Source organism: Piliocolobus tephrosceles, chromosome 10 (assembly GCF_002776525.5).
Source record: "Piliocolobus tephrosceles isolate RC106 chromosome 10, ASM277652v3, whole genome shotgun sequence".
In the NCBI taxonomy this organism is placed as follows: Eukaryota; Metazoa; Chordata; class Mammalia; order Primates; family Cercopithecidae; genus Piliocolobus; species Piliocolobus tephrosceles.
Genome location: NC_045443.1, coordinates 49,804,016 through 49,820,612, shown reverse-complemented (window position 1 = coordinate 49,820,612; position 16,597 = coordinate 49,804,016). Strand labels below are relative to the sequence as shown.

At 46.6% G+C, this 16,597-nt stretch overlaps 1 protein-coding gene across 1 annotated transcript; it reads left to right on the top strand.

Moving 5' to 3' along the window:
- Window positions 1-7,385: 7,385 nt before the first annotated feature.
- KRT1 (keratin 1) lies at window positions 7,386-13,039 on the top strand. The gene is made up of 9 exons (XM_023211039.2): window positions 7,386-8,050; window positions 9,056-9,270; window positions 9,589-9,649; window positions 10,067-10,162; window positions 10,328-10,492; window positions 10,624-10,749; window positions 11,302-11,522; window positions 12,053-12,087; window positions 12,180-13,039. The coding sequence occupies exons 1-9, from the start codon at window positions 7,445-7,447 to the stop codon at window positions 12,581-12,583; spliced, it is 1,929 nt and encodes a 642-aa protein (XP_023066807.1). The 5' UTR covers window positions 7,386-7,444; the 3' UTR covers window positions 12,584-13,039.
- The last annotated feature ends 3,558 nt before the right edge of the window (window positions 13,040-16,597 follow it).

Here is a 16,597-nt window from a genome sequence, read left to right as displayed (position 1 = left end):
GGAGAGCAGACTCTGAGGGAGATGTGGCAGCTAACTGCAAAGATTTGAAAGGCTTCCGTGGGACCACAGGAAGGGTGGCTGACTCTAGCCGATGACCTAGATTAGGCAGTGTCTTTGCAGTTAGTTGCCACATGTCCCTTGAAAGGTGGGCTTCTCTTCCACATGTGGGCAGACTGTCTGCCCACATTTCCCTTTTCTGCCTGTCCCCTGACAGGCTTGCTGCCAGGATAGGTGAAATGGGGAGAAACTTCTCAGAGAGAATAGAGGGGTGTGCTTGGGAACAGAGTGTCTTATCACTACGGGTTGATACGATGTTTGCAGTTAGCTGCCACATCCCCCACAAAGACGTCTGGAGGGGCGTGCCTGTGAACACAATGTTTTATTCATATGGGTTGCTGTCTTATTCCAATGAATCCCATATCCAAATTCCATCAATATTGCTTCAGGAAGCTACAACAAATTTGGCTCAATATAAGAAGCACCTTTCTATTGATCCTAACATGGGAGAGGCTACCTGGGGAGTGATCAAGTTTCAAGCAGAGATTGGCTAACCATTTGGCAAGAGGTTGAGGGCGGGAGTGCAGATGGGTGGGGATACATGTATGAAGGTGTCTCACATCTTTGCTGTACTAAGAGTTCACGTGGCGGAGCCTGAGAAAAAAAAATTCTACTCTCCATGTTATATGGGAAGAATGAGGTCAGGTGCCAGTGAAAGCTAAAGTCACAGAGAGGCCAAGGGCCCTAGCCAGGATTGTAAAATGAAGCTAAGTTTTCTGGCAGCACAGGGTCTATTACAGGGTGTGAGTTTGATTATCCCTGGGGTCATGCGTGTGTGATACTCTAAGGGGATCCAGGTTGGCTCTGACAAAAAGCCCAACAGTAAGGCCAACCACAGCTCACCTTTCCCATCCTCTCCTGAGAACAAGTTAGGATTGTCCCAGAAAATGTGGCCCTGATTTTTCTCTTCAGAATTCTTGATTTTGTCCAGTCATGGAGGCCTAGGGGACAGATGGAGGAAATCATGTGCCTGAATCTGAAGAATATTGGAATAGAGATTCCACAAGGTAGGGGCAGGAGAAATAAAGGACAGAAAGGAGAGGAGTTGGTCAAAGAAGTTATCTCAATGTCTAAATGAATAGTCTTAAGTTGAAGTTCAGGGCAAGAGGGAGTAACTCTAGGGACCTAAACAAGGAGGGCTAGCACTAAGACACTGAGGAGATTTCCTGAAACAGATAATATTTCCATCAGAGACAATAAGAAATCCCATCAGGAGAAAATGTCTCTCACTTTCAGCTCACCCCAGTGAAAACAATAAGCAATTCTATAAACCATGTAGGAAATGCCCACACGTGCAATATCTCACCTGCGTCCCACCATACCTGGGAGTGGGGAGACCAGGTGTGGGGGTCTGAAGTCCTTCCAGGGACCACAGAGTTCTCCATCCCTGCCCTTGATCAATGCTATTCCCACAAGGCAGATACTCAGAGGGAGAGCCAAGCAGGTGCATTCATCAATCAAACCAAGAGGCTGGCAGGAGGGAGCAAGCACCTGGGTTGATGAGAGTCCCAGGGAAAGGCCGCCAGCTACTCTTCGCTCTGAGAGGCAGGGTGGCAGGGTGGGGTACTCTGGAAATATAAATTTAATTCCACCAGCTTCTCATCCACAGAGATTTTGATCTGAGGACGTGGTGAACTGGAGGAGCAATCATTGACTCAGTAAAATTCTAACTCCATCTGACCTTGGACAAGGTGTACGTTTCTGGGCTGGGAAAGTTCCTGGTCTAAGGAAGAGTCTCTTGAGAATGTCATCTCTTTTCAATTACCCAGCCCTTTGGCCCAGGATGCATCTTCAAATTAACGAGCCATTTGCTCATTAATTGGTCACAGGGAAAAAAGTCCAACAAATTACTGGGCATTACCCTGAACTTGAAGGTCCCTCTTCAAGGTTTCCCTGGTTGTATCAGCTTTCCGATCAGTCTGGGAAACGGATATCTTCAGGTTGATCAATGCTGTGTTGCAGGGCTTGCTGGGAATTTGGGGTATTGGGAGGTTTTCTAGCATGGAGGACCGGATCCGAGTGGCCCAATCCCAAGCCTGGAAGGGCTTCCAAGGGGCTCTAAGTGTGCATTCTGGCCTCCAAGCCTGCCCCTGTGTGCTCAGCCCTCAGTGTTCGTGCTCTCCCTGCAGAGCAAGCACTCTGCAGCGAGGGCAAAGGCTCCTCACATCTGGCCCCAGCTCCCTCCAGCCTCAGGTGTGCCCAGTATCCCTTCTTCCACGTGATGGCCCCTAGCTTTCCTAGGGCAGGTCCGTGGACTCCTTAAGGCTTTCTCTCACAAGATGAGGAAATGGGCCCATGTCAAGAGCTTAAATGTCCTGTTCCAGCCCTTTCACTGTTTCCAGTAAAGCAGGGGCTTGTTCTAAAGTTTTTTCTTTTTTCTTTTTTTTTTCTGATTATTATATCAGCTTCTGGGTTCTCTCAAATGCAAGAGTGAGGGAAAAATCTTTCCTTTTTTCCTTTTTTGAGATGGAGTCTCTCTCTGTTGCCCAGGCTGGAGTGCAGTGGCATGATCTTGGCTCACTGCAAGCTTCTGCCTCCTGGATTCACGCCATTCTCCTGCCTCAGCCTCCAGAGTAGCTGGGACTACAGGCACCTGCCACCACACTGGGCTAATTTTTTTGTATTTTTAGTAGAGACTGGGTTTCACCATGTTAGCCAGGATGGTCTCGATCTCCTGGCCTCGTGATCTGCCCACCTCAGCCTCCCAAAGTGCTGGGATTACAGGTGTGAGCCACCACACCTGGCTCCTTTTCTCTTTATCTATCCTCTACTATGCTTCAGTTTCGCTGGAAGGTACGTAGAGCCCCCTTTTTACAGAGGAAGGAAACTTAAGCTCAGAGATGGTCAGTGACCTGCCTAGAGAAGAGCAGAATCAGGAGCGGAGCACAGCCCAGGCCTGGAGGCCTCCATGGCACAGAGTAAGATGGGCCCCACCGCCTCTCTCCTCCACGCTCATCTTTGTTTTCCTCCTTCCTGGCTTCTGCTCTGCTCCAGCCTTGCTAGTGAGTGACTCCTGGGGAACCTCCTTCTTTGCTGTCTGTCCTAAATAGGTCTGCCCATCTGTTTGCACCTCTCCCTCCTACATAAGAAGCCTTGGCCCCTCCTCTGCTGCCTGGCTGCTTTCAACATCTCACCCTACCTCCCCATTGTCTGTGATTTCTCTTCACTCCGCCCAGGCCTCAGCTTTCCCCACTCCCCTGGGATTTCCCTGTCCCACGTCCCTGGTGGAGTCCCTCAGGGCTGGGTGGCTTGTCATTGCATGTCTCTCTTCACTCTTTTCTTGGTCCCATCCCACAAAAAGCTCTCAAAACATCACCACACCTGCTCCTGCCCATGCCCCACAGCGAGCCCCTGGCAGCCTCATCTCAATGATCAGTTCTGGGTTGGGTTGTGTGTGAATCCCTGGGTGGGGGTGTTTTGGTGCTCTGTAATCCAGCACCGCTGGGGTAACTCTCAAGTATAAGGGGACATGTGGGATGCTGGGAGGGCATCAAAAGACACAGGGACTCAGTCTTGCTTTCAAAAGGCTTACAGAGCGATTGAAGGGCCAAGAAACACACAGCACATGCATGAAAATGAGCCAAGCAATGCATCAATATGTACTGAGTCTGGCAGCAGCCGAGCTTGGAAAAAGAGACCAACAGAGCACTTGCCTGATGTGGATTGAGGAAAACTTCCTGTAGGAGATGGCATTTGCCTGCAAGGCCTGATGGACCAAAAACAGATTCAGGACCAAATGTTCAGGAATTGAGATCTTTGGTGGCCCAGAGCTTGACTAAGGGTAGGGTTTTGTGGCAAGTTGCCGAAGCAACCAGAAGACCTTTCAGAGAAGAGAAGAGTAGAAGTGGGCTTGGAAGACAGAGAGGAACAGGGATGGAAAGGGAAGAAGAGGGTTGAACAATCTGGGCAAAGCATGAGATTGAAGGGGTCAAGGCATGAGGCTGGGGGAGTGGGTGAGCAGGGCAAGATGTAGGAGGTGCGGGTGGTGTGAGCAGGCTGATGACAGAAGGAGCCCATGCGATGCAGCGGGCTTGGACTCTGGAGTGAGGCAAGCGTGGCTTGTCAGTTACCTGCTGGATGACCTTGGGCACATATTTCAACCTCTATAAACCTAAGATGCCTTTTCTTTAAAATGGGGCTAAGAGCTCCCACCACACAGACTTTGTGTGGGATTTAAATGCAATGTGGTTCCTAACAACATAGTTGCTGCCTGTAGATGTTAGTGTCTCTTTCTCTCTCATTTTATCTTTATTTCATAAATGCACAGTACATAAGTAAGCCAGGAGAGAGTGTGTGGCTCACACCTTTCCTGCATGTGGTTTTTCATATCCCACACACCCACCCTGATCCTGGGGACATCACAGGAGATGACGGGCCTGGTCTGGCAGCACTGCAGCTCCAACTCTGTTGGGCTGCCTTGAAAGTGGGCAGTGGAAGAAGAATAGGAGTTTGATTCAGCGATGGGAAGAGTCTCAGGAATTGACTAATGACTTAGACTTTTTTTTTTTTTTTTTTTTTACTTTTTTTGGGCCTGTGCTCTCACTTCTCTGTGAGGCAGGTTAGATGGTGTGACCTTTGAGGCCCCAGGGATGGGAGCATTCTGTAATTCTCTGTGTACTCGTTTACAGGGCCCAGTTCCACTTGCCTGTCTTTGAGCCTCTTCCCAGTTTAGGAGGAATATCACTTGAATTGAAATCAGAAAACCCAGGTTCTGGTCCCAGATGTGTCTTTTCCTAGCTGGAGCATCTAGAGGAAGCCACTTATTCTCTGAGAATCAGTTTTCTGTTTCATGAAATGGGTTGAGAACAGCTAGACTGCCCAGTTCTCAGGGCTCTTGTGGGATGCTCTTTGTGTATGTGTTTGGTGGGGTGAGCTGTGCAAATGTAAGCTATGGTGAGGTGTACGGCACTTATTCCTTCTAGTCCTGCATTTCTCCCTTCTCACAGGAGCACCTGGAGTACGTTTTGCAGCTAAGTTGTCTACCAATTCCCTGACCATCCAAACCTTTGATTTTTCTGTGTGTCAGTTTCTTAGTTCAAAGATGGGAGTGTGGATCACTGCCAGGATCTGTTTTTGGCTGGCACACACATGCACACAAACATGTGTGCACACACATACTCACACCCCTCCAAAATGCTAGAAGGAATTGATGGTGCAGAACAATATGTCTCATGAGGGAGTATGCTGAACTAAAATAATTTTGATTGCCTGTCAGAAAATGATTAGGCAACAGTCATTACCATGTCAAGACTGTCCCAGTCTCCATTGTTTCTAACAAGACCTGAATTACTCATTCCCTAAAGAGATGGTTGGTTTAGCAGCCGAAGGATTTTAGTGCTAGGACAGAGTCCCAGATAGCAGTGCCATGGTGATGGCGAGGGAGCGGGGTAGCAGGGGAGTGGTGAGGGGCACTTTCTGGGGGAGGGTATAAGGCAAAAACTGTGGGAGGAGAAGAGGGACAAGGCTCAACGTGAAGAGTGCAATGGAGAGGACAAACACAGCCTGCCCAATTCAGAGCCACAGAGCAATGGGACCAGATGATCTTCACAGACTCTCTTTCTCCCATAGATCTTGCATACCATAGTGGAGACTTCCCATGTACATCTATGGTTTGCCACTTACAGAATTGCTTGGAGCCAGCTGATGTTAGAGCTGGTTTCTCCCCTTTGAGTCTTCAATTCTCTGTTTATGTGCAGGCCTGGAGACCATGCCGGGCTTCTAAGAAGTCTTCAAATGAAAGTCTGCGTGGGGTTCTGGTCTGTCCAGATCTCAGTGCCACTATTATCCACTGACATTGATCAAGTGCTGCTCTCCAGGGAGGCCCCTGAGGTTTCCTGGTCCATTGCAATGCATGCTGGGTGCTCTTGCACTTGGGTGGAAGTTAAATCTCCTCATTAAACTCTGCGCCACCAAAATCCCCTTCTCAGAGTGAATGGAAGAAACATTTTCCAAGTGCTTGCATGTGCCAGGAGCCAAGGATTCAGAGTGATAAAACAGGCCTTCTGCCCTCAGAACTCTCTGTGGTGGGGTACTTCCTGTGCTGTCTGGCTTTACACACAGCAGGCAGAATGACTTGAATTCGGCTGCTGTGCTGTCGTACAACATGCTGTTTAGGATCTTAAACACAATAGCTAGGTATCCTTGCTTCAAATCCCAGCCACCCCACTTACCAACTGTGTAGACTTGGTCAGGTTGTTCAACCCTGTGTCTCAGTTTTCTCATTCTACAAATGGGGAGAAAAATACCATCTATCTCAAAGTTGTGAAAATTAAGCAAGTTAATACATATGTGCTATGTAGAACAGTGCCAGGTACATGGTCAGTTTTTGATACTGTTAGGTGTTATCATTATCATTATTATTACCTCCAGAAACAATGTAAACTTCTCAGATCAGGCTCTCCAGATACTTCTCATTGTCCTCCTTTCCAAATCTGCATTTATTTCTTCCTCTTTACAGCCCGTGTGAGGCTTAAATCACCCGTCAAGCCTCACCTCCACCCCTGTGCTTTACAAAATGTCCTAGAGCTTCTATCTACTCATCTCACTGCTCTGTGGGCTTTTTCACTCATGGGTGTTTGCATGCTATCCGTTGCCACCTGTTTTCTGTTGCTGGTGTCTGTCTCCTGCTCCATCTTTGAAGAAAAGGAACAAGAAAAGTAACAACTGAGAAACAGAGAAAAAAAATGGTCTCTCCCTTCTGGTTCTTCCAGACCACCCACTCATCCATCTTGTTCAATGACAGCTTCTCTTCCTTTAATTAATCAACGTAGTATATTTATAAAGATCTTTATATTTATGAAAGATCTTTTAATTTTTTAGCTATTAAAGCCCTTACTCTTTGTCAGGGTATAACTGAGTGAGCTCTGGAGTTTGGAAGGCAGATCTTAGAAATGGGCCAGAGAGCTCCTTCTGATATCCAAGCACAGGGAATTGCACCTGCTGTGCATGGTAAGACAGTGTGCTTGGTAGCTCACGAGGGCAAGGTGAGAATGGAAACTTTCATGCCTTTGTGATGGGGGTTATGAAATCCTACCCACAAACACCAGGTATCAGATGTGGGGTCCTATTTTCCCAAAGCCACAAACGCTTGAAGGAAGATCTTGTGTGATAAAATAATTACCACATGAACCAATCTTGCATGCACAGCAATTTTGAGAGCCCATCCTGGGAGCTAGGTGTGTAGTGTTTATCGTATTGTTGAGGCTCGTAAAAATCTTGTATGGCTGCAGGCAAGCCAAACCCTTGAGAGGCACTGCATCTCCGCTGACTCTGGAGGACCAAGCCCAATTGCTTCCCTGTATATAAGGGGAAGTCTCTATGCTTGGGGTAGAGGAGTGTTTAGCTCCTTCCCTTACTCTACCTTGCTCCTACTTTTCTCTAAGTCAACATGAGTCGGCAGTTTAGTTCCAGGTCTGGGTACCGAAGTGGAGGGGGCTTCAGCTCCGGCTCTGCTGGGATAGTCAACTACCACCGCAGGACCACCAGCAGCTCCACACGCCGCAGTGGAGGAGGTGGTGGGAGATTTTCAAGCTGTGGTGGTGGTGGTGGTGGTAGCTTTGGTGCTGGTGGTGGATTTGGAAGTCGGAGTCTTGTTAACCTTGGTGGCAGTAAAAGCATCTCCATAAGTGTGGCTAGAGGAGGTGGACGTAGTGGCTTTGGCGGTGGTTATGGTGGTGGTGGCTTTGGTGGCGGTGGCTTTGGTGGTGGTGGTTTTGGTGGTGGTGGCTTTGGTGGTGGTGGCATTGGGGGTGGTGGCTTTGGTGGTTTTGGCAGTGGTGGTGGTGGTTTTGGTGGAGGTGGCTTTGGGGGTGGTGGATATGGGGGTGGTTATGGGCCTGTCTGCCCCCCTGGTGGCATACAAGAAGTCACTATCAACCAGAGCCTTCTTCAGCCCCTCAATGTGGAGATTGACCCTGAGATCCAAAAAGTGAAGTCTCGAGAAAGGGAGCAAATCAAGTCACTCAACAACCAATTTGCCTCCTTCATTGACAAGGTGAGTTTCTCTGCTCAGTGCACTGGTAGGGCTGCTGCTGGTCCACTTGGGACTGGTGCAGTCAAAATACATGTAGGTTTGAACCTCAAGTTTCCATGTTTATATGGTTAAAAGGATGTTTTGTGGAATGGTCTCCTGGGAGATATGTTAGAAGCATGCTTGTGAATGGTGCTAATGACTCTCTCTTGGACAAAGGGTTCTGTGGTCTACCTAAAGATGGATCAGTGTGACATTAACATTTAAGTGTTTTTTATTCAGCTCTTGAGCTGAATTGGGACTCATACCTGTTGAATGAAGATAATAGAAATGGGGCTAACTGAAGTTTCCAGGGTGCAAGTGAGAACCCTGGAAAGGTCTTCCTAACCATAGAAAGGGAGCTGAGTGTGAACATAGTATAGAGTATTATTGTAGCAGAAAATATGTAGTAAGTCAGTGCCAAACATCTTTTGCTGTCAGAGGGGAGCTCTGCCTTGTAATAATTTTACATTGGTACTGGATGAGGCTAGAGCTTTTTTACACTAATATCTCCAAAAATCAGTTCTAAAAAAACCCAGATAAACCATTTTTTAACTTTTTGCTTAATCATTAATAGTGCCAATCCAAGCTTATCCACAACAAATTTCAAATCCAGTTTTGAATTTTCCTGATATGCTTTTTGAAATGTGTGTGTGTCCTGGGGATGCAAACTAATTTTTATGGTAATATACCTCACAAAATTTTGGGAGGCAAATCTCTTAAATATCATGCACCTATTTCGAAACATAATTGCAATAATTCTGTATGTGCTTTGCTATTGGTATTTGTTTAGTTACTCCCTTCCAAGCCCTCTCTGAATTAACGAGTTGGGTTTTGTTATGCAGATGATGCTAACTTGATCATCTTCTCCCTATTTATCTGTCATGGTCAGAAGATAGGAACTGAAGTTCTTTTCCAAATGAGGCACAGGCCTCCATGGCTATGGGACCCCTTTTCTGTATCAGGAGTAATGGGGTCTTGTGTTTTTAGGTGAGGTTCCTGGAGCAGCAGAACCAGGTACTGCAAACAAAATGGGAGCTGCTGCAGCAGGTAGATACCTCCACTAGAACCCATAATTTAGAGCCCTACTTTGAGTCATTCATCAACAATCTCAGAAGGAGAGTGGACCAACTGAAGAGCGATCAATCTCGGTTGGATTCAGAACTGAAGAACATGCAGGACATGGTGGAGGATTACCGGAACAAGTAAGGGACCCTGTCTGGGCAGTTCTTAATTCTTGCTCCAAAAGAGTTCCAGAAAGTGATAAGCTAAGATCATGAAGCAGTATGTAGCTATGTCTTTTCTTAGGTTAGAGGTACATCAATTTGGCATTTTCAGAAATCTTCATTTTCTCAGGAGATGGAAGTAGTTTAGTGGTTTTATTGCTCAATAGAAAGGAGTGGCCAATATGTCCTAGGTTCATAATAGAAAGGCAGTGATAGGCAATGCCACCCTTAGTCTAGAATGCTGGACTTCAGGTCTTACCCCCTCTGAATCTCCTAATTGTTTCTGCTTTCCTGCAGGTATGAGGATGAAATCAACAAGCGGACAAATGCAGAGAATGAATTTGTGACCATCAAGAAGGTGGGCAAATTCTGTACAATGGAACTCACATTTGAAATAAATAATGGAAGAGGGTCTCCAATTACTAAGCAGAAAGCAGCCATGATATGGAGAGCCAGGTAGTAGACCTGAGGAGTATCTGGAGTGGGGCTGTATTTTCACATCATCTTGGACCTGGACTGATCCAGGCACTTGGCTTCTCCATATTTCTCAGCACCTTCCATAGTAGATGGAGAGGCAGGTCCTCAGCAAGCCAGGCGTACTCCCTTGATGGTGCTATCTGGGGGTGGGGCAGTCAGGGAACTATGATCTACCTGGGGTTAAAAAGGAGTGGAGTAGACCCAAAGCTCCTTTTTTGCTTGGAGAATCCCCTTACAGGTAATGAGAGGGAGCTGCCCTGGAGAGAATGTGCCTTCATGATGCCCTTTGTTCCTCTAGGATGTGGATAGTGCTTATATGACCAAGGTGGACCTTCAGGCCAAACTTGACAACTTGCAGCAGGAAATTGATTTCCTTACAGCACTCTACCAAGCAGTAAGTCTTCCAGTTTCAACCAAGTTTTTCTAAATGGAGAGTTTTTAACCCTGAATCCACCACGATTCAGAAGAATAGATACTTATCTTTTATCTTCTGACTGCTTTCTCTAAGTTGCTTTTTGTTTCAGTGTTGTAAGAGTCACTAACCTATTATGTCTTGCAGGAGTTGTCTCAGATGCAGACTCAAATCAGTGAAACTAATGTCATCCTCTCTATGGACAACAACCGCAGTCTCGACCTGGACAGCATCATTGCTGAGGTCAAGGCCCAGTATGAGGAGATTGCCCAGAAGAGCAAAGCTGAGGCCGAGTCCTTGTACCAGAGCAAGGTGAGTGGGCTGAAGGCCTAGCCAGTTTCCCTGAAATGGCTTGTCTTGCTGTCCTATGTTATCTCATGTCTGTGTGTCTGTGCCATGCTGAGTTCTGCCCACATTTAACAAATGCTATCTCCCATCTTTAGTATGAAGAGCTGCAGATCACTGCTGGCAGACATGGGGACAGTGTGAAAAATTCAAAGATGGAAATTTCCGAGCTGAATCGTGTGATCCAGAGACTTAGATCTGAAATCGACAATGTCAAGAAGCAGGTATATGCTTCCTCCTTCTAGCACTCAGCTGTATGGAATGAGGGTAACCCTCAGGTAAACGGCGAGTGCTTTCCTAGTTTTGAATCTTGCAATTCATACCGAGGCTACATTATTATCCCTGGTTCCTTTTGTGACTATACTAGTTTCCAGAATGCAGCCATCATGCTGGGTTCTCTTTAGGGAAATCTGTGAGAATGGCCTAATAGAGAAAGATGGGATGGTCAATGTGAGCGATCTAGCCTATGACCCAAAGTGGACTTAAGAGTTGGGGAGTGAGAGGAAGTGCAGCCAGGAGGTTTTAGAGTAGGTGTTTAGAAGAATGTCAAGTCTGTAAGGGTTGTAGGAGCCTTATTTAGGGCCAAGAGAGGCTGTTGAGTTACCCCTAAGGTCTTTTAAGGAAGTCAACATGGTGATGCGTTATCCCGTGTGATATGACTTAAGGCCAAGTGGTTCTGTTGGACTCATTGTTGGCCTCACTGGAGTGGGGAGACCTGGGATGAGGAGGCCACGGGGGGAATGCATATTATGAGAGGATGTCATATTCTTTTTCAGATTGCCAACTTGCAGCAGTCCATCAGTGATGCAGAGCAGCGTGGCGAGAATGCCCTCAAGGATGCCAAGAACAAGCTGAACGACCTGGAGGATGCCCTGCAGCAGGCCAAGGAAGACCTGGCCCGCCTGCTGCGCGACTACCAGGAGCTGATGAACACCAAGCTGGCCCTGGATCTGGAGATTGCCACCTACAGGACCCTCCTGGAGGGAGAGGAAAGCAGGTGAGGAAGGGACGCTGGGAGTCGAAGCTCTTCTCATGGTCTTCCTTCCTTGCAAGCTGACTGTTGTTGAAGACGCAGCCATCTGATTGCAGCTTGTCCGGGGTGTGGGGAAATGAAAAGTACATGGAGCAGGCGGAAAGACCTAGTTTTACTTTGGGAGCTGGAGTTCCAAGCTGTTTATTTTTTTCTTCTAGGGCTGTAACACACCTAGAAAGAGCTTTGAGGTGGAGCAAATTATTCTATATCTGGGCTGCCTCAGATAGCAGCTGGCCTAAAGTCAGCACCTTTAGAGGGGGCCTTCATTGGCTGCAAGGCTCTTGTCTCATTTATATGAGAATTTCTCCCTGTTTGGCTCTTGCTGAGAAAAATGACAGGTTTGGGAGGCCTGAGGGGACTGGATTAAGTTTCAGATCAGGTGCACTGGAGCAGCCCCAGACTGGGAGAGTCTTCAAGGTGGCGGAGTGGAAGGAATGGGGAAGGGGTTTGTGAAGCTGGAGTGTCCTGAGGAATTTTTTTCTTTTCTTCTACAGGATGTCTGGAGAATGTGCTCCGAACGTGAGCGTGTGTAAGTCCAAGCCGATTTCTTAGGGGCATGTGCAAGCTTTGTTGGGTTGGAAAGGGAATTGAAGTTGAAAATAACTGAGCTTCCTCTTACAGCTGTGAACACAAGTCACACCACCATCAGTGGAGGTGGCGGCCGAGGAGGTGGCGGCGGGGGCTACGGCTCTGGAGGTGGTAGCTATGGCTCCGGAGGTGGGAGCTATGGTTCTGGAGGTGGCGGCGGCGGCGGCCGTGGCAGCTATGGCTCCGGAGGTGGCAGCTACGGCTCCGGAGGTGGCGGCGGCGGCCATGGCAGCTACGGCTCCGGAAGCAGCAGTGGGGGCTACAGAGGCGGCTCTGGAGGAGGCGGCGGCGGCAGCTCGGGCGGCCGGGGCTCTGGCGGCGGGAGCTCCGGAGGCTCCATAGGCGGCCGGGGATCCAGCTCTGGGGGTGTCAAGTCCTCTGGTGGCAGTTCCAGCGTGAAGTTTGTTTCTACCACTTACTCCGGAGTAACCAGATAAAGAGATGCCCTCTGTTTCGTTAGCTCTAGTTCTCCCCAGCATCACTAACAAATATGCTTGGCAAGACCAAGGTCAATTTGTCCCAGCCTTACTGGAGAAAAGAGCTATGGTTAGTTACATTAGCTCATCCTATTCCCCCAGCTCTTTCTTTTCTGCTGTTTCCCAATGAAGTTTTCAGATCAGCGGCAGTCTCAGTCCCCTGGCTATGACCCTGCTTTGTGCTTTCCCTGAGAAACAGTTCAGCAGTGACTACCACCCACGTGACATTTCAAAGCACCTTCTTAAGCCAGCCAGAGCAGGACCAGTTAGATCCAGGGTGTGGACAGCTCCTTAGCATCTTATCTCTGTGCTGTTTTGGTTTTGTACATAAGGTGTTAGCAAGTTGTTTTTCTTTTGTGGAGAGGTCTTAAACTCCCCATTTCCTTGTTTTGCTGCAATAAACTGCATTTGAAATTCTCTATGTGTCTCAATCTCCCTTGTTTACGGCACTGTCTAACCTGGATCGGTGTTTTGTGAGGTAAAAGAAGACACTAGAGCCACTTGGCATATGGGAGAGTCATGCACACAAACATGAGAAAAATGCAGAGGTCAACCAGGCAATATTTCACCAGGTTGGAATCACAGAGAGAGAGAGCAAGCACTTTCCCAGATGGTGGGGACGTCATGGAGAAATGCAGAGACTGGGTGGCAGATTTTATTCATTTGAGAAGGCTTTCTTGAAAAGGGCAGTGAGCAAGCAGGCTGGGAGGGAGAGGTGTGGCATTGAGAAGAAGGGAGAGTATGGCATGAAAAACTAATTCTTCACGTAGAACAGCCAGTAAGGAGGGGTAATATAGGGTCAGCAGTTACTGTAAAATGAGTAATATAGGGTCAGCAGTTACTGCAGCAAGAATACAGACTTTGGCTTGGGGAGTTCAAGAACTATGAGTGGTAATAGAGAGTTGGATTTTCCATTTCCCTTCTCTTTTTGTGCCATCATCCAAAGCTCTGCCTAATCTAAGAAGTTCCCTTGTTGACACGTATCTCATACTTGTAAAGTAGTGCAAGAGGATAGCATAGTGGCCAGAATCATGGACAGTTGAACTCAGATATGCTTGGGTTTGAATCTTACCGTCACCATTTACTGGTTCTGTAATACAGTGTAAGTTACAGATATCTCCACACCTCAGTTTTAGTATCTCTAATTTGGGGATGATAATGCCTTCCTTGTGGGAATAGTGTGAGGATTGAATAAGATGAATACACATAGCTGAGCACATAGTAAGCACTCAATAAGTGACAGTTTTAATGATAATGGTGATGATGATGACGATGAGGATATAACATTGCTTGTTGGACTCCATACAGCTCAGTAGATGCTTGCTCAAAGAAACAAGTTACCATCAATTTTGTAATGGTTCTATGACATGAAAAAAGCAGTCAAATTCTCTGAGGATCAATTTCCTTAGCTTCCAATTAGGAAAAGCCTTCTTAGCTCCAGAGTCCCACAGGGCTAATGGAATAAGGAGAGAATAGATCACACATGTATTATGGGAACACAACTCAGGTGAGCTCTATTCTTCCTTCTCAGTTATCCCTTCTGTAGGGACCTCAGTGTCCCCTGCTGTCTTTCTATGTCCTGACTGGGAAACACAGAGTGCCTTGGCTACTCCATCATTTGGCCAGCTGCATGCTTTCCTCTGCAGACTTGAAGCAAAGCTGGGTCTCGGACATTCTCAGGCACTGACAAAGCTGTTTAGTTGCTGCTAGGAAACACTGGGAGAGAGCCCTTTTGTTGAACACATAGAAACTAGCTTTCACTCTGAGCCAAATTTCTTAAACTCTTCTATGAAATTCCATAACCTGACTCCTTAACTGCAGACATACCCAGCTAGAACATCCCTCATCTCCCTGTCCACTGTGAGAATGCTGCACTTCACTCTGAACGTTTGGTCCCCCTTTTAAATACTGCACACTGATCACCCTGGCGTTTAGTGCTGTTTTTTGGAATCCCAACTGGCTCCATTTTGGGATGGTTTGGGGCACTTCCTCATGGATATCTCAACTGCTGTCACTGTCAGAATGAGTCCAGCAGTGGTTTGGCTGGATGAAACACCTTCACCACATCCATTTCCATTTGGACTGATGTGAGAATTTGAAAAGCACTATGGTGGAGTAGAAAGAACAAGGAACTGTACTATTTAAAGGGCAGGTAAAGAAAAGACTTCTATAGCTTATAGGATGTGTGGATCTTTGGATGTGACTTGGCCATCCTGAGCCTAAGTTGTCTTGAGGGGAAATGGCGATGAGAATATTTGCCTCTAGACACCAAGAGGAAAAGAAATATAGCGTGAAAACATTTGTGAATTGTGAATGTGTTATATGCAGAAGTAGCTGAAAGAATTAAAAGGGAGTGACAAAAAAGTAAAAGGCAGCTGGCTGCTCAGGGCCTCCATGGAGGGAAGTACCTTGATGTGGTCACTGTGGCTCAGTGACAGCTCTGCAGGGACAGGAAATTGATTTGTTAGTGCACCCAAAGTTGAATCTGCTCCTGAGTACTGATTTATGGGAACCAAACACACAAGAGATGATGTGTGTGTCAACCAGAAAGTCCATGCATTAGCTTGTGGGGAAACACATACTTTCAATGACTGAAATACCATCCTGTAATCAAGAGATCTGGGAAACTAAAGTAGTCACAAGAGCTGGCTTGATCTGTGGATTTAGAACAATGAGAGTTAGGTGGCCTTGAGGGAGATGATTCACTCTCTTCCACAGAAGAGCTGACCTCTGGGGTCAACAGATATAGCACCTCTCTCCCAGGGACGCTACTGAATGAACACTGACGTGTTCTTATACTTTGGCCCACATTTTCTAGATTTTTTCTTAAGTTACAACTTTGTTTAGTCACATTTCAGTACTGGGAATATTCCTGTTTATCCTGTTTGAACTCAAGTTTTTATGGTAAGGTCATGAAACAGAGAAAAATACAATTTGCAGGGAAACTTACCAAGGCTTGTAAGGTTACAAGGATTAAATGAAAACCCTGTGTAAGTCAGTATATAGTGAAGAAGTAAACTGAGTTAGACTAAACGCCAAAATGCACCCATATTAGAAAGACGATAAAGGAAGACTCTGGATTCAGTTCTGTTCAAAAAACATTTTCTGCACAATTACTATGTATGGGGAACTGGGCGCTGGGGAGACAATCATGAGTGAGATGTGGTTCTTGCTTTCAGAGAGCCTAGAGACCTGGGTGGTAGCAATGGTAGAGATACATACAAGACACAGAAATAGATATGCAGGAGTATAGATGACTGAAAGTGATGCTTGGCAGGGCTTTAAAGAATGAATCAGAGTTTTTCAGGCAGACGAGGATATTCAAGGCAGAGGGAATCATATAGATAAGGACATGGAAGAGTGAAATTTCATGAAGTAATTGAACATCTGAAGAAGCATGGAATTAGTGACAAGAAATGATGTGGAAAAGATATCCAGATCCAATCAAGAAGGGCCTTATAGGCATCCTTTGGAGTCTGGACTTTGACTTCTGGGTCAGAGGTTCTCAGATGGGGTTTTCATACCTGTTGATTTATTAGACCTACTATGTACTGGTCCATTGGAAGGGAAAGGGGGTGTCTTACTGCTAGTGGAGTAGGAATTGAGTATGGACCACAGCTTGTCTTGTTTCCAAGTATCCCCTAAGAAATCTGGTCTGCTGATGGGAGATCTATTTATGGAAGTGTCTTTTTCCCTCAGGAATTTTATGTCTGAAACAGCTGTCATAGGTGAGGAGGAACTGGTAAAAGGACTTAATAAGAGAGCGTCATGGTCAGATTGGTGTTTTGGAAAAATCAGCCAGGGCAGATCGGAGAGGTCCATATTGGAGGCAGGAAGACTTAGGAGACTATTGCAAAGGAGAAGACAAAAGACGATAGGGACTTGCACTTTAATTCCAGGCGTTAGAGGTAATAGAAGGTCAGAAATGACAATATGCATTACAGGGATAGTTAGCTGCCATATCATTAGGACTTG